At 36.7% G+C, this 14,544-nt stretch overlaps 1 protein-coding gene and 1 pseudogene across 1 annotated transcript; one reads left to right on the top strand and one right to left on the bottom strand.

Moving 5' to 3' along the window:
• Positions 1–4,242, top strand: part of LOC139887706 (uncharacterized) — an 8,817-nt pseudogene extending 4,575 nt beyond the window's left edge.
• A 490-nt stretch (positions 4,243–4,732) lies between these two features.
• Positions 4,733–12,417, bottom strand: LOC139887705 (receptor-like protein Cf-9 homolog). Its single transcript, XM_071870769.1, has 2 exons — positions 11,839–12,417; positions 4,733–7,038 (listed from the first exon to the last, which is right to left on the bottom strand). Exons 1-2 carry the CDS (start codon positions 12,415–12,417, stop codon positions 4,888–4,890), a joined length of 2,730 nt encoding a protein of 909 aa, XP_071726870.1. The 3' UTR covers positions 4,733–4,887.
• Between the last annotated feature and the right edge of the window lie 2,127 nt (positions 12,418–14,544).

The raw sequence follows: 14,544 nt of genomic DNA, 5'->3' as shown, positions 1-14,544 counted from the left end.
AGTTGTCATAACAAGTGGTATCAGAGCATCCAGGTGTTTCTGATAGTTTTTTTTTTGGAGATGGCAGAAAAATAGCGATATGCACTTTAAGGTGGAGCCATTTGATGGAACCGGGAATCTCGTCTTGTGGCCAGCAAGGGTGAAGGATGTCCTGGTTCAACGGGGATTGGCAGTGTCGTTGAAGGGTAAAAAGGATGGCATGCCTGAAAAGATGACGGATGACGATTGGTATATTATTGAACACATGGATGTGTTTAATGGTCTGGTTAATCAATTTGAATAAGTTGAGGTTTAAAGGAGGAAGAAGATAAGACCCTTATTCTTCTTGCCTCTCTTCCCAGTTCGCAGGATAAGAGACGAAGATCCGATGACCGTTTTGAGCATGGGTTTGCTATGGTTGGTCATGGAAGGGGAAGGTTTGCCGAGAAGAGATCTAGTGATAACAGTAGGTCTAGATCAGGAGACGGCGTGAAGGGTATCTAGTGCTTCAAATGTCATGAGTGGGGTCACTACAGAAAGTATTATCCACTCTGAAGGAATGGTGAAGGTAAATCTGGGGGTTCATCGGCTGCGGTAGCAGTTAATGTACCGGTAGGAGATGTTCTCACAATCTCCAAAAGTTCTACTTCTGCTCAAGATGAATGGATTTTAGATTCTGGTTGTACGATGCATGTGTGTTCCAAGGAAGCTTATTTTGATAAGCTAATGTTAAAGAAAGCGGGGTGCTGACTTTAGGTGATGGTTCAACATGTGATGTTGAGGGTGTTTGCATGGTGAAAATAAAATTGTTTCACGGAGCTTCTTACGCTTTTGGTGGTGTGGCGTACACACCAAGGATGTGCAAGAATCTAATTTCCTTATGCGTGTTGGATTCTCAAGGATACGGCTTTTCGGCCGTAGGTGGAATTATGAAAATCACACGTGGTATGAAGGTCCTAATGAAACAAGAGAAGTATGAGGTTTTACATCGTCTGGTGGTGAGTACAAATGTACTCGTGTCTCGAAGGTTTTGAAAGCGTGCACGCGGGAAACAGGTCGGGAACATGTTGGGACATGTTTGACCAAGGAAGACGATGGTGAGAAGGAAAATCCTACTGTGGTGGAAGAGGTGATTCGAGACTCCTCTTCGGTGTCAACTAGGTAAGTTGACAGGGTTAGTTGCACATGATTATTGGCTGTTTTATTTGAATCGGGGTTCAGGACCGAGGTGATTCATGGTGTGTGCAGCTGGGATAACGGAGGCCAATGATGAAAATACTAGGTGTTAGTATTTTCGATGATGAAGAAGATAAATGTTCGCCAAGGTGGAGATTGTTGGACGGTGGTTACCAACCACATGAATTTTGACATGTTTAATTGTGGCTCACATTTACAAGTCAAATAAGGATGAAGTTGCTTTTCACATGTGACAATTGTGAAGTCAAAATGGTAGGTTAGTGTGGCTACATTTGTTGGAAATGTTTTCATATGTGGTTTTCACATTAGGAAGGAAACATTATAAATACAAGGATATCTAGCTTGTTGAAATCATCAAAGAGTTGGATCAAGTGATCCAGAGAGAGGATCAAATGTATCCAGAGGGATCAAATCCAAGTGAGGATCACAAGATCACAAATGAGAGAAAAACATAGTTGATAGGGTTTATCAACGGAGTATGTTTATTTGTGAGGTTGAGACTTTTATTCTTGTAAGGAGTGTAAAAAGGTGTACGGAAAATTTAGATTTTATCCTAAAATCTAAGGGGCTTGGGTTTGAGTTAACTCATAGTGTATTTTTTTCTTGTACCAGGATCTTTTATATTATAAGAATAAAGGGAACTCTTGGGGTGGACGTAGGCAGGGTTTTGCCGAACCACGTTAAATCGTCGTGTGTTATTAGTTACTTTATTTGCTTTACATTATTTCTCGCAAGTTTGTCTCAAACAAATTACATCCTCGCTTCCGCTGGTGTGGGTGCGCTAGGCAAGTTGTCATAACAATATATATATTCTCATATTGCTCATCTCGGTGCACATGTACTTTTCCTTGTCAAGACGATCTAAGTATAATAGATTTGCAAAGCTTAATAGGATTCTTTGAATGGCTATCAGAGTTTTATATTCACGAGCCAGGGGACCTAATAATAAAGCATTTATTTTCACACGACCTCATGATATGGAAGTATATGGTCCAAAAAGGATTAGTATGGGAAGTTAGTTTGCTGGGATTTTGAGAAGGTCAAGCAATCAACGCCTGAGTTGATGGTAATAAACTTAGCAAATTGTAGAAAAAACAATGGACCTAATGGTTCTGCAAGCGTAAACATGGCACATTTAGAAAAAGCAACAGAACATAACCCGGTGTGTAATTTATAGATTGATTGAAAAGAGCAAGAGGTTGAAACCTCTAGGCTCACTCATAGCAAGAAACAGTGACACTCCAAAGTCCAAAACCTTTATTTACGCTATGAACTTCTCTTTTTCTGTGAATGTTTTCTGATCTATTATCTGTTCTGGTTCATAATCCATTTTCCATGTAATACAATTTCCTTCCCAAATAATAATAAAGCAACATACTTGGTTTGCCTTTTTAATTGAATAATTGCCTTCACTTAATTTACCACGTTGGTGCCTCTTCATCAATCCTTATTGTTCACCTTTCAGTTAAAGTTACTTTAGTTTCACTTGTTGTCTTTTACTTGTAGAAAGTTTTGGCGCAAATGAATGACTCAAAGGTTGAAGGGAATAAGTTATTTGGAGATGGTTTGTATGAAGAAGCATTATTGAAGTATGAATATGCTATCCAATTAACTTGCGACATCCTTTTCTAATGAAATTATATCTGTATGTCATAATAATCGTGCTACATATTTCTTTAAGCTGGTAAGTGCTTAACTTCTAATCCTCATAAATTGCATATTAGAATTCGAACATCTTATATACTACAACAGTTAATGCTTGAATACATGAACAGAGCAATTATGAGGACACAGTTGAAGAATGTACAAAAGCATTGGAACTAAATCCAGCATACATGAAAGCTCTGATTAGAAGAGGGGAAGCACATGAAAAGCTTGATAACTATGATGAGGCTATTGCTGGTTAGTAATTAGTTTATATATATATATATATATATATATATATATATATATATATATATATATATATATATATATATATATATTTTTGAACATACTTTTGATTTTTTTAGAAACTGAAATAGATAATTTAGAAAAATCTAGAAAAGAATTAGATTGCCTATAATGGAATTGGACAAGATTAAGTTGATATATTATGCAACATGGCTTAATATACATAGACCATAGTAACATAGGTGTAGTGTCAGCATTATAATAACTTGTAGGAATTGGTTATATAGTTATATGTATATATATGTTACATATGGGTTCTTTTGCAGATATGAAGAAAATTTTAGAGTTGGATCCTTCAAATTATCAATCTAAGAGAACTATTGTGCGTCTAGAACCATTGGCAGTAGAAAAGCGTGAAAAAATGAAGGAAGAGATGCTTGGTAAGCTTTAGTCAATCGTACTCTTATGTTAATGTTTTAACATGTATAAATAAACGTGTGCTACTGCACAATTCATTATTTATTTATAATTGTTTGCTATGATATGCCACATCTATTTATAAATAGGATGTCTATAGACATTTACTTAGCGATTATTCTTGCAAATAAACGTAATTAAGTTCCCATTAGAGTGCAATGGACATTGATAAAAAGGACATCATGGGGTAAATAAAGCGGTCAAAAGCACTTTCTCTTTCGTTTATATAAGTAATAAGTAGTCTGCCAATGCTGGTTACACAAAAATAGAAAAACTTAAACCTTTGATAAAACCATTGTATGCATTGATAATAGACCTTTGGTTACTTATAACCAACATATTTCTGTTTTGGCTAGATTTCGTATATGACCTGTTTGAGATTAAACACAATCCAAATAAATATTACCATAACTAAATGGGTCAAAATTGCTCTCTGCTTGATTTTTTTTTATTTTTCAATTTTCTCCAAATAATTTTAATTTTATTATTTTTTTATTTAATTTTTGGGTTTTATGTTCGTACAGGGAAGTTGAAATATGGGGAACACCATTTTAGGCAAATTTGGGATGAGCGTGGACAACTTCAAAGCAGTGAAAGATCCAAATACTGGCTCGTATTCTATCTCTTTTCAGCGTTAGTGGTATCCTTCGTTTATAAAATGATCTTTAGCACCAAAATATATTCAGTATTTGGTATTACTATCTAGAAACAGCTGAAATAACTCCATCCGTACTGTTGATATGATCATGTTAGTTTTTATTTTTTAAATCCTAGAAAGTTGGTTTCCACTTGTATCGTGAAAATAATTGTTCGTAACCCTTTAGACCGTCACCTTGTAGTTACCGTTTACATGATCATACTCAGCTCTGTCAAAGGTTTCCCGTGATGAAGATTTCGCTAATACATGTCCTTGAGATCAACATATCAACCCATTGCAAGAACCCAAAACTTCATACACATATCCACAGTTTATATTAGGGTCATGCAAATTGTGCGAAAGTTGTTGGAATGCTAGTATTCTCACTTAAGCTAACAGATATAGAATTGTCAATTGAATATGTAGTCTAGTTTAAAAGAAGGGCATTCTTGCTAGCATTTGTGTATCCCCAATGGTTCCATATTTGATCACCATTCATCAAAGTAACAACTTATTGTAAATATACTGAATTACCATTAAGATGCAACAACATATACATTAACACATTATCATCCTGCCACCAATTAAACTCATCAAGTGGCCTAAAAATGCGGCATAGATTTAGAAGTTACTACTATAACAATGCATAATTAATTAATAACCTACATAGGAAAGGTATTTCACATAACTTTCAGAAACTAATCTCATTTCCTGTTACGCGAATACCTTCTCTTGTTTCGGCTCTTCAAGATCATATGCTCTACAACATCAGCAATTTCATTGAACCATTTTACTCTTCTCGTCGTCAACATTATATATCCTATTACCATTCCAAATAGAGTTCCACAGCCGTATCCTAACATCACCATCTTCCATGTAAATCCACTCTCTTCATCTTCATCTGCTTCGATCCGTGGTTTGATAGGACCCTCACACTTCTTAGGCAAAGGGAGCCCACAAAGTTTCTCATTCCCTTCAAACGAGTTCCATTCAAATGTGTTGAACTGTGATCCTTGTGGAATGCAGCCCACGAGATGGTTTTGAGAGAGATTCAAGAACTCGAGAAATGTCAAGTCTGCAAGGCTTCGAGGGATCTCTCCCGTGAGTTGGTTCCAAGATAAGTCTAGTGATTCAATCTTCGATAGTTTTCCAAGACTAAGTGGGATTCGACCAATTAGTTTGTTGTGAGATATATTGAGCACTATCAATGAGGTAAGACTTCCGATAATGTTTGGGATCTCTCCTTCAAATCTATTGTTTGATAGATCAAGAATTGTGTAGTGAATGAAAACTTGAGATATAAATTGCTCCACTCCTTTGGACACTACAACAATCGAGTAATAGTTGCCACCAGATTCCAAATATTCTAGTTTTGTATCGTTTTCAGACACATTCTTCATGGCATTGAAATTTTGAAAATATTTTCGTGGTAGCTCGCCAACAAACTCATTGTAAGATAAATCAACAACTAGCAGACTTGGAAATTGAGATTCGACTGTCGATGAGGTTATAACGGGACCCCTAAGTTTATTCGATTTAAGGATAAGAACTTGCAGATTTGGAAGATCTCCTAACCAGCTAGGGAATGTTCCATTTAAATGGTTGTTTCCGATATCAAGTACTTTCAAAAAATGACATTTGGACAACGAGCGTGGAATCTCCCCTTCTAACTGATTTCCATTCAAAAATAGCCCTTCTAACTTTCCACAGTTCTCGTATACATCTGGAATAGTACCTTGAAAACGATTGTTCCCCAAATTAATCGTAGCAGCAGAGACAATAACGTTTTCCACACACGGTGGGATCACTCCACCAAAACTGTTATTGGACATATCCAGATATCTTAAGTTGCTCATGCTGCATATGGAAAGAGGAAAAGGTCCTTGAATTGTGTTGGACTGTAAAGTCATATGTTCTAATCCCTCCCATAGACGTTGAGGCAAGCCTGTTATCGAGTTATTTGACAGATCTAAAATTCTCAGCCCATTTCCACCAATCTCAACTGCCCATTCAGGAATGTCGCCTCGTATGAGATTATTAGATAGACCTAAGTATACAAGATCTTTCATGGCTCGTAAGGACTCAGGAAACACCTTTAGGTTGCAAAAGGTCAGAACTAACATCTGAAAAAGACCGGGGTTGGCATAACGATTGACAGTATTAGTCAAGACAGAGAAACCACTACGGGAAAGAATGAGCATGGTAAGGCTTGGGAGGCTTGATAACAATGTATCCAACTCCCATTCACCTCTAAAATTATTAAATGAAAGGTCTAGGTAATAAAGGTTGTTGAGTTGCCGAAACGTATGTAGAATGGGTCCTTGATCAAGAACATCAATCCGGCCATCAAACTGATTATGGCTGAGGGAAAGGAATTGTAATGATCGATGAGGAAACGAATCAAACTGTACAGTTCCGCTGAACATATTGTTATCAAGAGATATAAATTCTAAAGAAGGAAGATTCTTAAACCACAAGGGCAATGATCCATTTAGCTTGTTATATGACAAATCTAGAAAATTTAAAGACTTGAGATGACTGATTGAATCGGGTATCTCTCCTGATAATTTGGTGGACGAGATATCTAAAATTTCAAGACGAGTGACAGTGCTTGTGTTAATTGTAGGAAACGGACCTGCCAGATTCTCATTCCCTAATAAGTCAAGTTCTTGCAACTGTGGAAGATTGAAGATATTATCAGGTAATTTTCCTTCCAATCCAGTCGAAATAAGATCGAGTGATATCAAAGAAGTGATATTAATATAGGTAGGTAAAGCCCCAAAGATGTTAACAAAAGCAAGAGATAGGTGTTCCAATGAAGTAGAATTTTCAAGGAGATTGTTCAAAATGTAAGTGTTAGATTTAGTGTAGGTTTAGATTTTTTAGAAGTGATAGATTAGTATGAAGTATTATAGTGTTTATAATGTTGAGTGGGTGTTTTAGAAATTAGAATGGAAAAGAGTTTTTAGAAAGTTGTTTTATTACTTCAATTTGTTTGTGTTTTGTTGTGTTACATTTTGCAAGACCACTAGCCTATTTATAGGCTCAATAAGTCTACTAGATCATTCTAGCAAATCTTGATTTTTTTTTACTAACTAATTCTCTAACAATTTCTAGTCACTTCTACTTAAATATCTACTATTAAATATCTAATAAAACTTACTAATTCTAGACTAATCTATATTAATCTAGAAAAACATTATAATATTTTAACACTCCTCCTTAATGTTTTTCGGTGTTACTCCAAGCATGTTGCGTAGGAACTCGAACTTGGGTCTTGGTAGTGCTTTAGTGAAAATATCTGCAATCTGCTCTTCGGTCTTGCGGTATTTTAATTCAATATCTTTCTTGGCTGAGTTTTCTCGCAGAAAGTGATACTTGATGTCAATATGTTTTGTTCTGCCATGGAACACTGGATTCTTTGCCATCGCGATCGCGGACTTGTTGTCGCAGAATATTTTTGTAGCTTCATCTTGTTTCTCGTCCATGTCTTCTAGTATTCTTCTTAGCCATATAGCTTGATTAGCTGAGTTTGCGGCTGCGACGTACTCGGCTTCAGCTGAATATTGTGCCACCGTTTCTTGTTTCTTTGATGTCCACGAGAATACACCAGATCCAAGTGTGAATGTGTATCCTGAAGTACTTCTCATGTCATCTACCGATCTGGCCCAATCACTATCTGTGTATCCATGAAGCTTCGAGTCTGTAGTGGGCTTGTACCATATTCCATAGTCCATGGTACCTTGCAAGTATCTTAATATTCTTTTAGAAGCTCCGTAATGTATATGAGTAGGGTTTTTCATGTACCTGGATAGTAGACTCGTTGCGTACATTATGTCAGGTCTTGTTGATGTTAGATATAGTAGACTTCCAATGAGACTTCTGAATCTTGAAGCATCTACTTTCTCCGATCCATCTTCTTGTCTCCTCTTCTCATTTGCAACTAGTGGTGTGGCGACGGTTTTACAACCGTATAGTTTAAACTTTTTCAGGAGATTTTCAGTATATTTCTTTTGGCATATGAAGATGCCTTCATTTTCTTGACTGATTTCGATGCCAAGAAAATAGCGCATCAAACCAAGGTCGCTCATCTCGAATGTTTTCATCATGTCTTCTTTAAATTCTTGTATCATTCTCTCATTGTTTCCCGTATACATAAGATCATCAACATACAAGGAAATAATGAGAGTGTCAGAGTTACCTTGGGTTTTGATGTAGAGTGTGGGCTCACTTTGGCTCCTCCTGAATCCTGAACTTGTGAAGTAGCTGTCAATTCGACTGTACCATGCGCGTGGTGCTTGTTTAAGTCCATATAAGGCTTTCTTGAGCTTCAGGACTTGGTCTTCTTTTCCTTTTTGAATGAACCCTTGTGGTTGCTCTACATATATTTCTTCTTCGAGATACCCATTTAGAAAGGCTGATTTTACATCTAGTTGGTGAATCTTCCATCTTCGTTGAGCTGCTAGCGCCACAAGTGCTCTTATAGTATCCAGTCGAGCTACTGGTGCAAAAGTTTCGTTGTAGTCGACTCCAGGCTGTTGCGAGTAGCCTTTAGCTACTAGCCTTGCTTTGTATTTTTGTATAGATCCATCAGGGTTGAGCTTTGTTTTGTAAACCCACTTAACTCCAATGATTTCTTTATTTTCTGGAGGATCAACTAACTCCCATGTGTTGTTTTTCTCGATCATTCTGATTTCTTCGTTCATAGCAGCCACCCACTTTTCATCTTTGGATGCAACTTCATAGCTTTCGGGGTTCAATAGTTGTGAAGTTGCAAGTTTCGTATACCTCTGTTAACTTTTTAACTCTTCCAGGTGTTGACTCTGGACTTGAATCGTCTTGCGCTAATGGTAGTGTTGCTGACGGAGAAGTTGGCGTAGTAAGGCTCGTTTCTTCGGTACTTTCATCTTGTTCAGACTGCTCCATTTGTAGTGGTTGTTGAGCTGGAGTTTCCATAGATATCTGCGGCAGATATGTTTGTTTTTCAACTTTGTCTTTCTCCCAGTTCCAAGAAGCGTCTTCGTCAAACTCCACGTCTCGGCTTATCACGATGTTATTGGTCTTCAGGTTATAGACTCGGTATCCTTTTGACTGTGTGCTATAGCCCAAGAATATTCCTTTTTCTGATTTTTCTTGGAGTTTGTGACGTTTCTCCTTAGGAACATGGATGTAGCAAATACTCCTAAATACTCGCAAATGTTTCGCCGACGGTTTCCTTCCACCCCATGCCTCAATCGAAGTCTTGTTTTCGACGACTTTCGTTGGACATTGATTCAGTATATATACAGCTGTGTATACAACTTCAGTCCAGAAACTGTTTGGAAGGCCTTTTTCATGTATCATTATTTTGGCCATTTCCATTACAGTTCTGTTTTTACGTTCAGATACACCATTTTGTTCAGGGGCATAACCAACAGTGAGTTGGCGTTTAACACCTTCATCTTCGCAAAATTTATTAAACTGTGTAGAGGTGTATTCTTTCCCTCTATCACTCCTCGGTGTTTTTGTATAATGGCCACTGCTCTTTTCTACGTAATTTTTGAATTTCTTGAATATCGTGATGACTTCTGATTTTTCACGCATGAAATAAACCCACGTCATTCTAGAATAATCATCGACGAAGAGAATAAAGTACCTTCTTTGGTTAAGAGACGTGGTCCTCATTGGTCCACAAACGTCGGTGTGCACCAGCTCCAGTATACCTTTCGCTCTCCAAGTTTTGTCACGAGGGAAAGGTTTTCGATGTTGCTTGCCTATCACACAGCTTTCACACGTACCGGTGATCTCTTCTATGTTAGGCAAGTCTCTCATCATATTCTTCTGTTGGAGGATTTTTAGTGCGTGAAAGTTAAAGTGGCCAAATCTTCGATGCCATAGCCATGATTCTTCAACTTGAACTTTCATGGCTGTGTCTCTGAAATACTGTCAACGAAGCGGAAAATTTCGATTCTCCATTGGCACCTCGGCTATTAATTTATAATTGTTTTTCTTTTCACGAATAACACATGATTTGTCTTCGAAGAGTAAAGAGTAGCCGTGCTCCATCATTTGTCCAACACTTAGCAAGTTACTCGCTAAGCTTGGTACTAAAAGAACGTCATTAACAGATCGAGTGACGTTATTAGTTTGAACAGTTATCGTACCTTTGCCTTTAGTGTCAACAAGCGCTCCATTCCCTAGTTTGACGCGGGACTTTACGGACGTGTTGATACTATCAAATAACTTTTCATCTCCTGTCATGTGGTTGCTGCACCCACTGTCGATCAACCAAGTATCGTCCCTCTGTTTATTTGCGACATGACAGGCATAGAATAGCTGATTTTTGTTCTCCGGTATATCTTCACTTTCTTTCGTGAAGTTAGCTCGATGATTTTGTTTTAAACGACAATCTTTTTCTAGATGCCCAAATCTTTTGCAGTTATTGCATTGTGGTTTCCCTTTGTGGAAACAGTTTGTCCTTTTGCAAATACCACATGGAGGGTAGCTTTTTCTTTTTTGATCGAACCTGGTTCTGGGTTTTGCTCCTCCTCTCGAATTTTCTTCAAGAATTCTTTTCCCCCCATTATTAGATTTTTGAGACCTTATTTTGAGTTTAGACTGAAAGGCACTTTCGAGTGAGTTTTCACTACGCCGACTCAGTCTAGCCTCATATGCTTCAAGAGAGCCAATTAATTCTGGTACCGACAGAGTCTCGATGTCTTTCGACTCTTCGATAGCAGTAATGACATGATCATATTTTTCTGTCATACTGATAAGTATTTTTTCTACGATCCTCTTATCAGTTATTTATCTCCATAAGCTCTCATTTGATTTACTATTTCTTTAATTCTAGAATAGTAATCTTTTACGGTCTCAGTGTCTTTCATATTTAAATTTTCAAAATCTCTTCTTAGATTTAATAGTTTCACATATCTCACCTTGACATTTCCTTGAAATTCTTCTTTGCAAGATTCTCCACGCCTCTTTGGCCGTCGTAGCTCCCATGATTCGTGAAAAGATAGACGGTGTCAAGGCTTGTTGAATGTAGCCAAGAGCAGCAGCATTTCTTACAACATTTTTGTTGTATTTTTCTTGTTCTTCGGCGTACAGAGTTCCGACGTCTTTTGAAGTTGTAAACCCGACTTCGACAATATCCCACAAGCTTTGTGCTAGAAAATACGTTTTCATTCGGATACTCCAAAAATCATAGTTGTCGCCATCAAAGATGGGAACGTGAATATTGTATGCACCAATGGTAGTAATGGTGTAGTCGAACAATGCCCAACACGGCTCTGATACCACTTGTTAGATTTAGTGTAGGTTTAGATTTTTTAGAAGTGATAGATTAGTATGAAGTATTATAGTGTTTATAATGTTGAGGGGGTGTTTTAGAAATTAGAATGGAAAAGAGTTTTTAGAAAGTTGTTTTATTACTTCAATTTGTTTGTGTTTTGTTGTGTTACATTTTGCAAGACCACTAGCCTATTTATAGGCTCAATAAGTCTACTAGATCATTCTAGCAAATCTTGATTTTTTTTGACTAACTAATTCTCTAACAATTTCTAGTCACTTCTACTTAAATATCTACTATTAAATATCTAATAAAACTTACTAATTCTAGACTAATCTATATTAATCTAGAAAAACATTATAATATTTTAACAGTAAGGTTCCATTTGTAAATCAGACCTAAATCTCCCAGATAGATCAAGAGACTCCAATTTACTAAGAAGTGTGATCTCTGTTGGGACTCGTCCCGACAAATTACAACCAGACATATTGAGATATGTAAGACTGTTAGAAAACTTGCCTATTTGAGGAGGAAGTTGAGAATCAGTAAAGTTATTAAAAGCGAGGTTGAGACTTTTAAGGTGAGGAAGGTCGAAAAGGGAGGTGTTGGGATGTATGGAACCTTGTAGCATACCACAACTAAGATCGAGACCAGTTACATCACCTGTGGAGTGGTCGCAAGTGACTCCGTTCCAATCACAACAATCTGTACTTATGTTCCAGTTCATCGTAATTGGATAGTAACTGGAACCAAGCCAATCTTGACATGATGGAGTATCTCCAGTTTCAGAATTGAGAGAACTATTAAAGGAAGAAAGATTTTGCTTAAAATGAAGCAAAGCAAGAGTCTGTGAACCAGAACATCTATGGGTGTTAATGGAAGAAGAATATGAGGAAGTGAAAGAAGCAAAAGAGATAACACAAAATAGAACAGAAATTAAGGATTTAAACTTTGGATATCTCATTTTTTCTTTTAACTGGAAGTTGCTAATAACTATAAACATTCATTCTTGCTCTACATGTATTATATACTATATAATAATACTGACGACCCAACCATTCCAAGATAGGCTACTAGTTGGGTCCTAATATCCACAAAAGATGTTTCAAGTTCAAACCTTATCAATATACTGTGGATACGGACGAGTTTTATAAAAGTGGGTCGTTTTGTGGAAAGAATTAAACTTCAGTTTGAGATGATGCAAACCCATACCATCAACGAAGCTTCCTGCATACAATTATTTGTGGTGAAATTAACACGTTATAATCATAACCACATGTAGATCTTCACATTGATATGAGACAAAACAGCAGCCAGTATATGATCGAGTCTTGTTAAAAGTAAGTCCACTTGTGAAAAGTAAGTCCACTTACTTTATATTTGAGGCTTTTCATTTAATGATTTTTGAAGCCAAATAAATAAATAAATAATTCTTCCAAACGTAAACAAGGGTACACGTACTTATTCTTCAAGTTTACTTACATGTGAAAATGGACAACAAAATTTTTGTTTGCATTGTTGTAGTATTACTGCACATACAATGCAAGTGAGAAACCATATATGAAGTTCTTTGAGATTTATGTCCTTTTTTTGTTGTTAAAAGTTATACTTAATTTTCAGCAAAAGTTCCAATAAAACAGAAATTTAGTCAAGAAAACTGAAAGGACAACAAGATTGTGGGCAGTATATCGTTTCCGACCCTTTCTCTAACTACTCCAAAATGTGCTAAACCTGAGATCTTTTGTAAAGATCCAAGATTGTATACATAATGATGGTTATGCTTAAAATTATGTCTAATTACAACTAACTAAATGACATATAGGTTTCACTAAAATCATGTCAGGTTTGGGTTGAGTACTTTAGACACAATAACTTGACCCAATCAAACTCTTATAATGTCGATCATGAAAGAAGTAGAACTCTTATAGTTTGCTGTTTATAGACTTTTGTAGGTTCATTTACCATCACTCCTTCTTTGAACCTTGCCTTGGGTCCCACAAGGCTGAACCAGTTATATTATGAGAAATTGAGCTATTGTAGGTGCAATTTTGTAGGTGCAAATCCTATTAAAATATCATACAAGAAACCATTGAGGCCAATGAAGTAGGTGAAGTTGTTGGATTTTGAGAGCTGTTCCCACCACTTGCATTGTATTGGTTTGTCACCATCATAATTCACGCGTGACGTTATATCACCAAAAATGAGTCACATATGTAGTTTACAAGGTATAAGATGTTGATTATACGATATATCTAATTTAATTGATAGACAAGAATAATGATTGTTTGTATTAAGAACACTGAAATGTTTTACAAGCTTGAATTGTTATTCTTTGTCTACAAGAACAAGTGTTTTATACATAAAAGAGGTCAACAGCTAATTCCCTAAATGGGATGGATCCAATATTGCTTTTGGAACCCCCATAACCAATTGAGGAAATGCTGTAGATCTGGAGCAGGCTAGACCCGTTACTTTGGCAGTTTATGAATCTTGTGATACCTTCAAAAAGGGAAGTGATGACTCTTCAATCTGATCCCTCTAAAGTCAACTTACTCAAAACATGGTTACTTGATTTTGTTGATATTATTTGCAATATTCTGACACTCTCCCTCAAGTTATTAGTGGGGTTTCTAATATTTAACTTCCTCAGAACTTAACTGAATAATCTCCCGTTAACTGACTTGGTAAGAATATCGGCTAGCTGATCTTCTGATCTGATAGATAGAAGGGAAATGATTTCATCATCAAGTTTTTCTCGGATAAAGTGTCGATCAACTTCTACATGTTTGGTTCGGTCATGCTGAACAGGATTCTCTGATATGGCAATAGCAGCTTCGTTGTCACAGAAGATTTGAATGGCTTCATTTGGAGGAAACCCAATCTCTGTTAGCAACTTTTTTATCCATAGCGCTTCAAATACCCCCTTTGCTATTCCTCTAAATTCTGACTCAGCACTTGAAAGTGAGACAACTTTTGTTTCTTACTTCTCCATGCCACAAGATTGCCCCCGACTAGTGAGAAGAATCCAGATGTAGATCTTCTATCTCCTTTCTCACCAGCCCAACTTGCATCCGTGTATATTTGAGTTCTT

This window comes from Rutidosis leptorrhynchoides, chromosome 2 (assembly GCF_046630445.1).
Source record: "Rutidosis leptorrhynchoides isolate AG116_Rl617_1_P2 chromosome 2, CSIRO_AGI_Rlap_v1, whole genome shotgun sequence".
In the NCBI taxonomy this organism is placed as follows: Eukaryota; Viridiplantae; Streptophyta; class Magnoliopsida; order Asterales; family Asteraceae; genus Rutidosis; species Rutidosis leptorrhynchoides.
The sequence above is the reverse complement of the archived record's forward strand: the minus strand, read 5'-3'. Positions and strand labels throughout refer to the sequence as shown.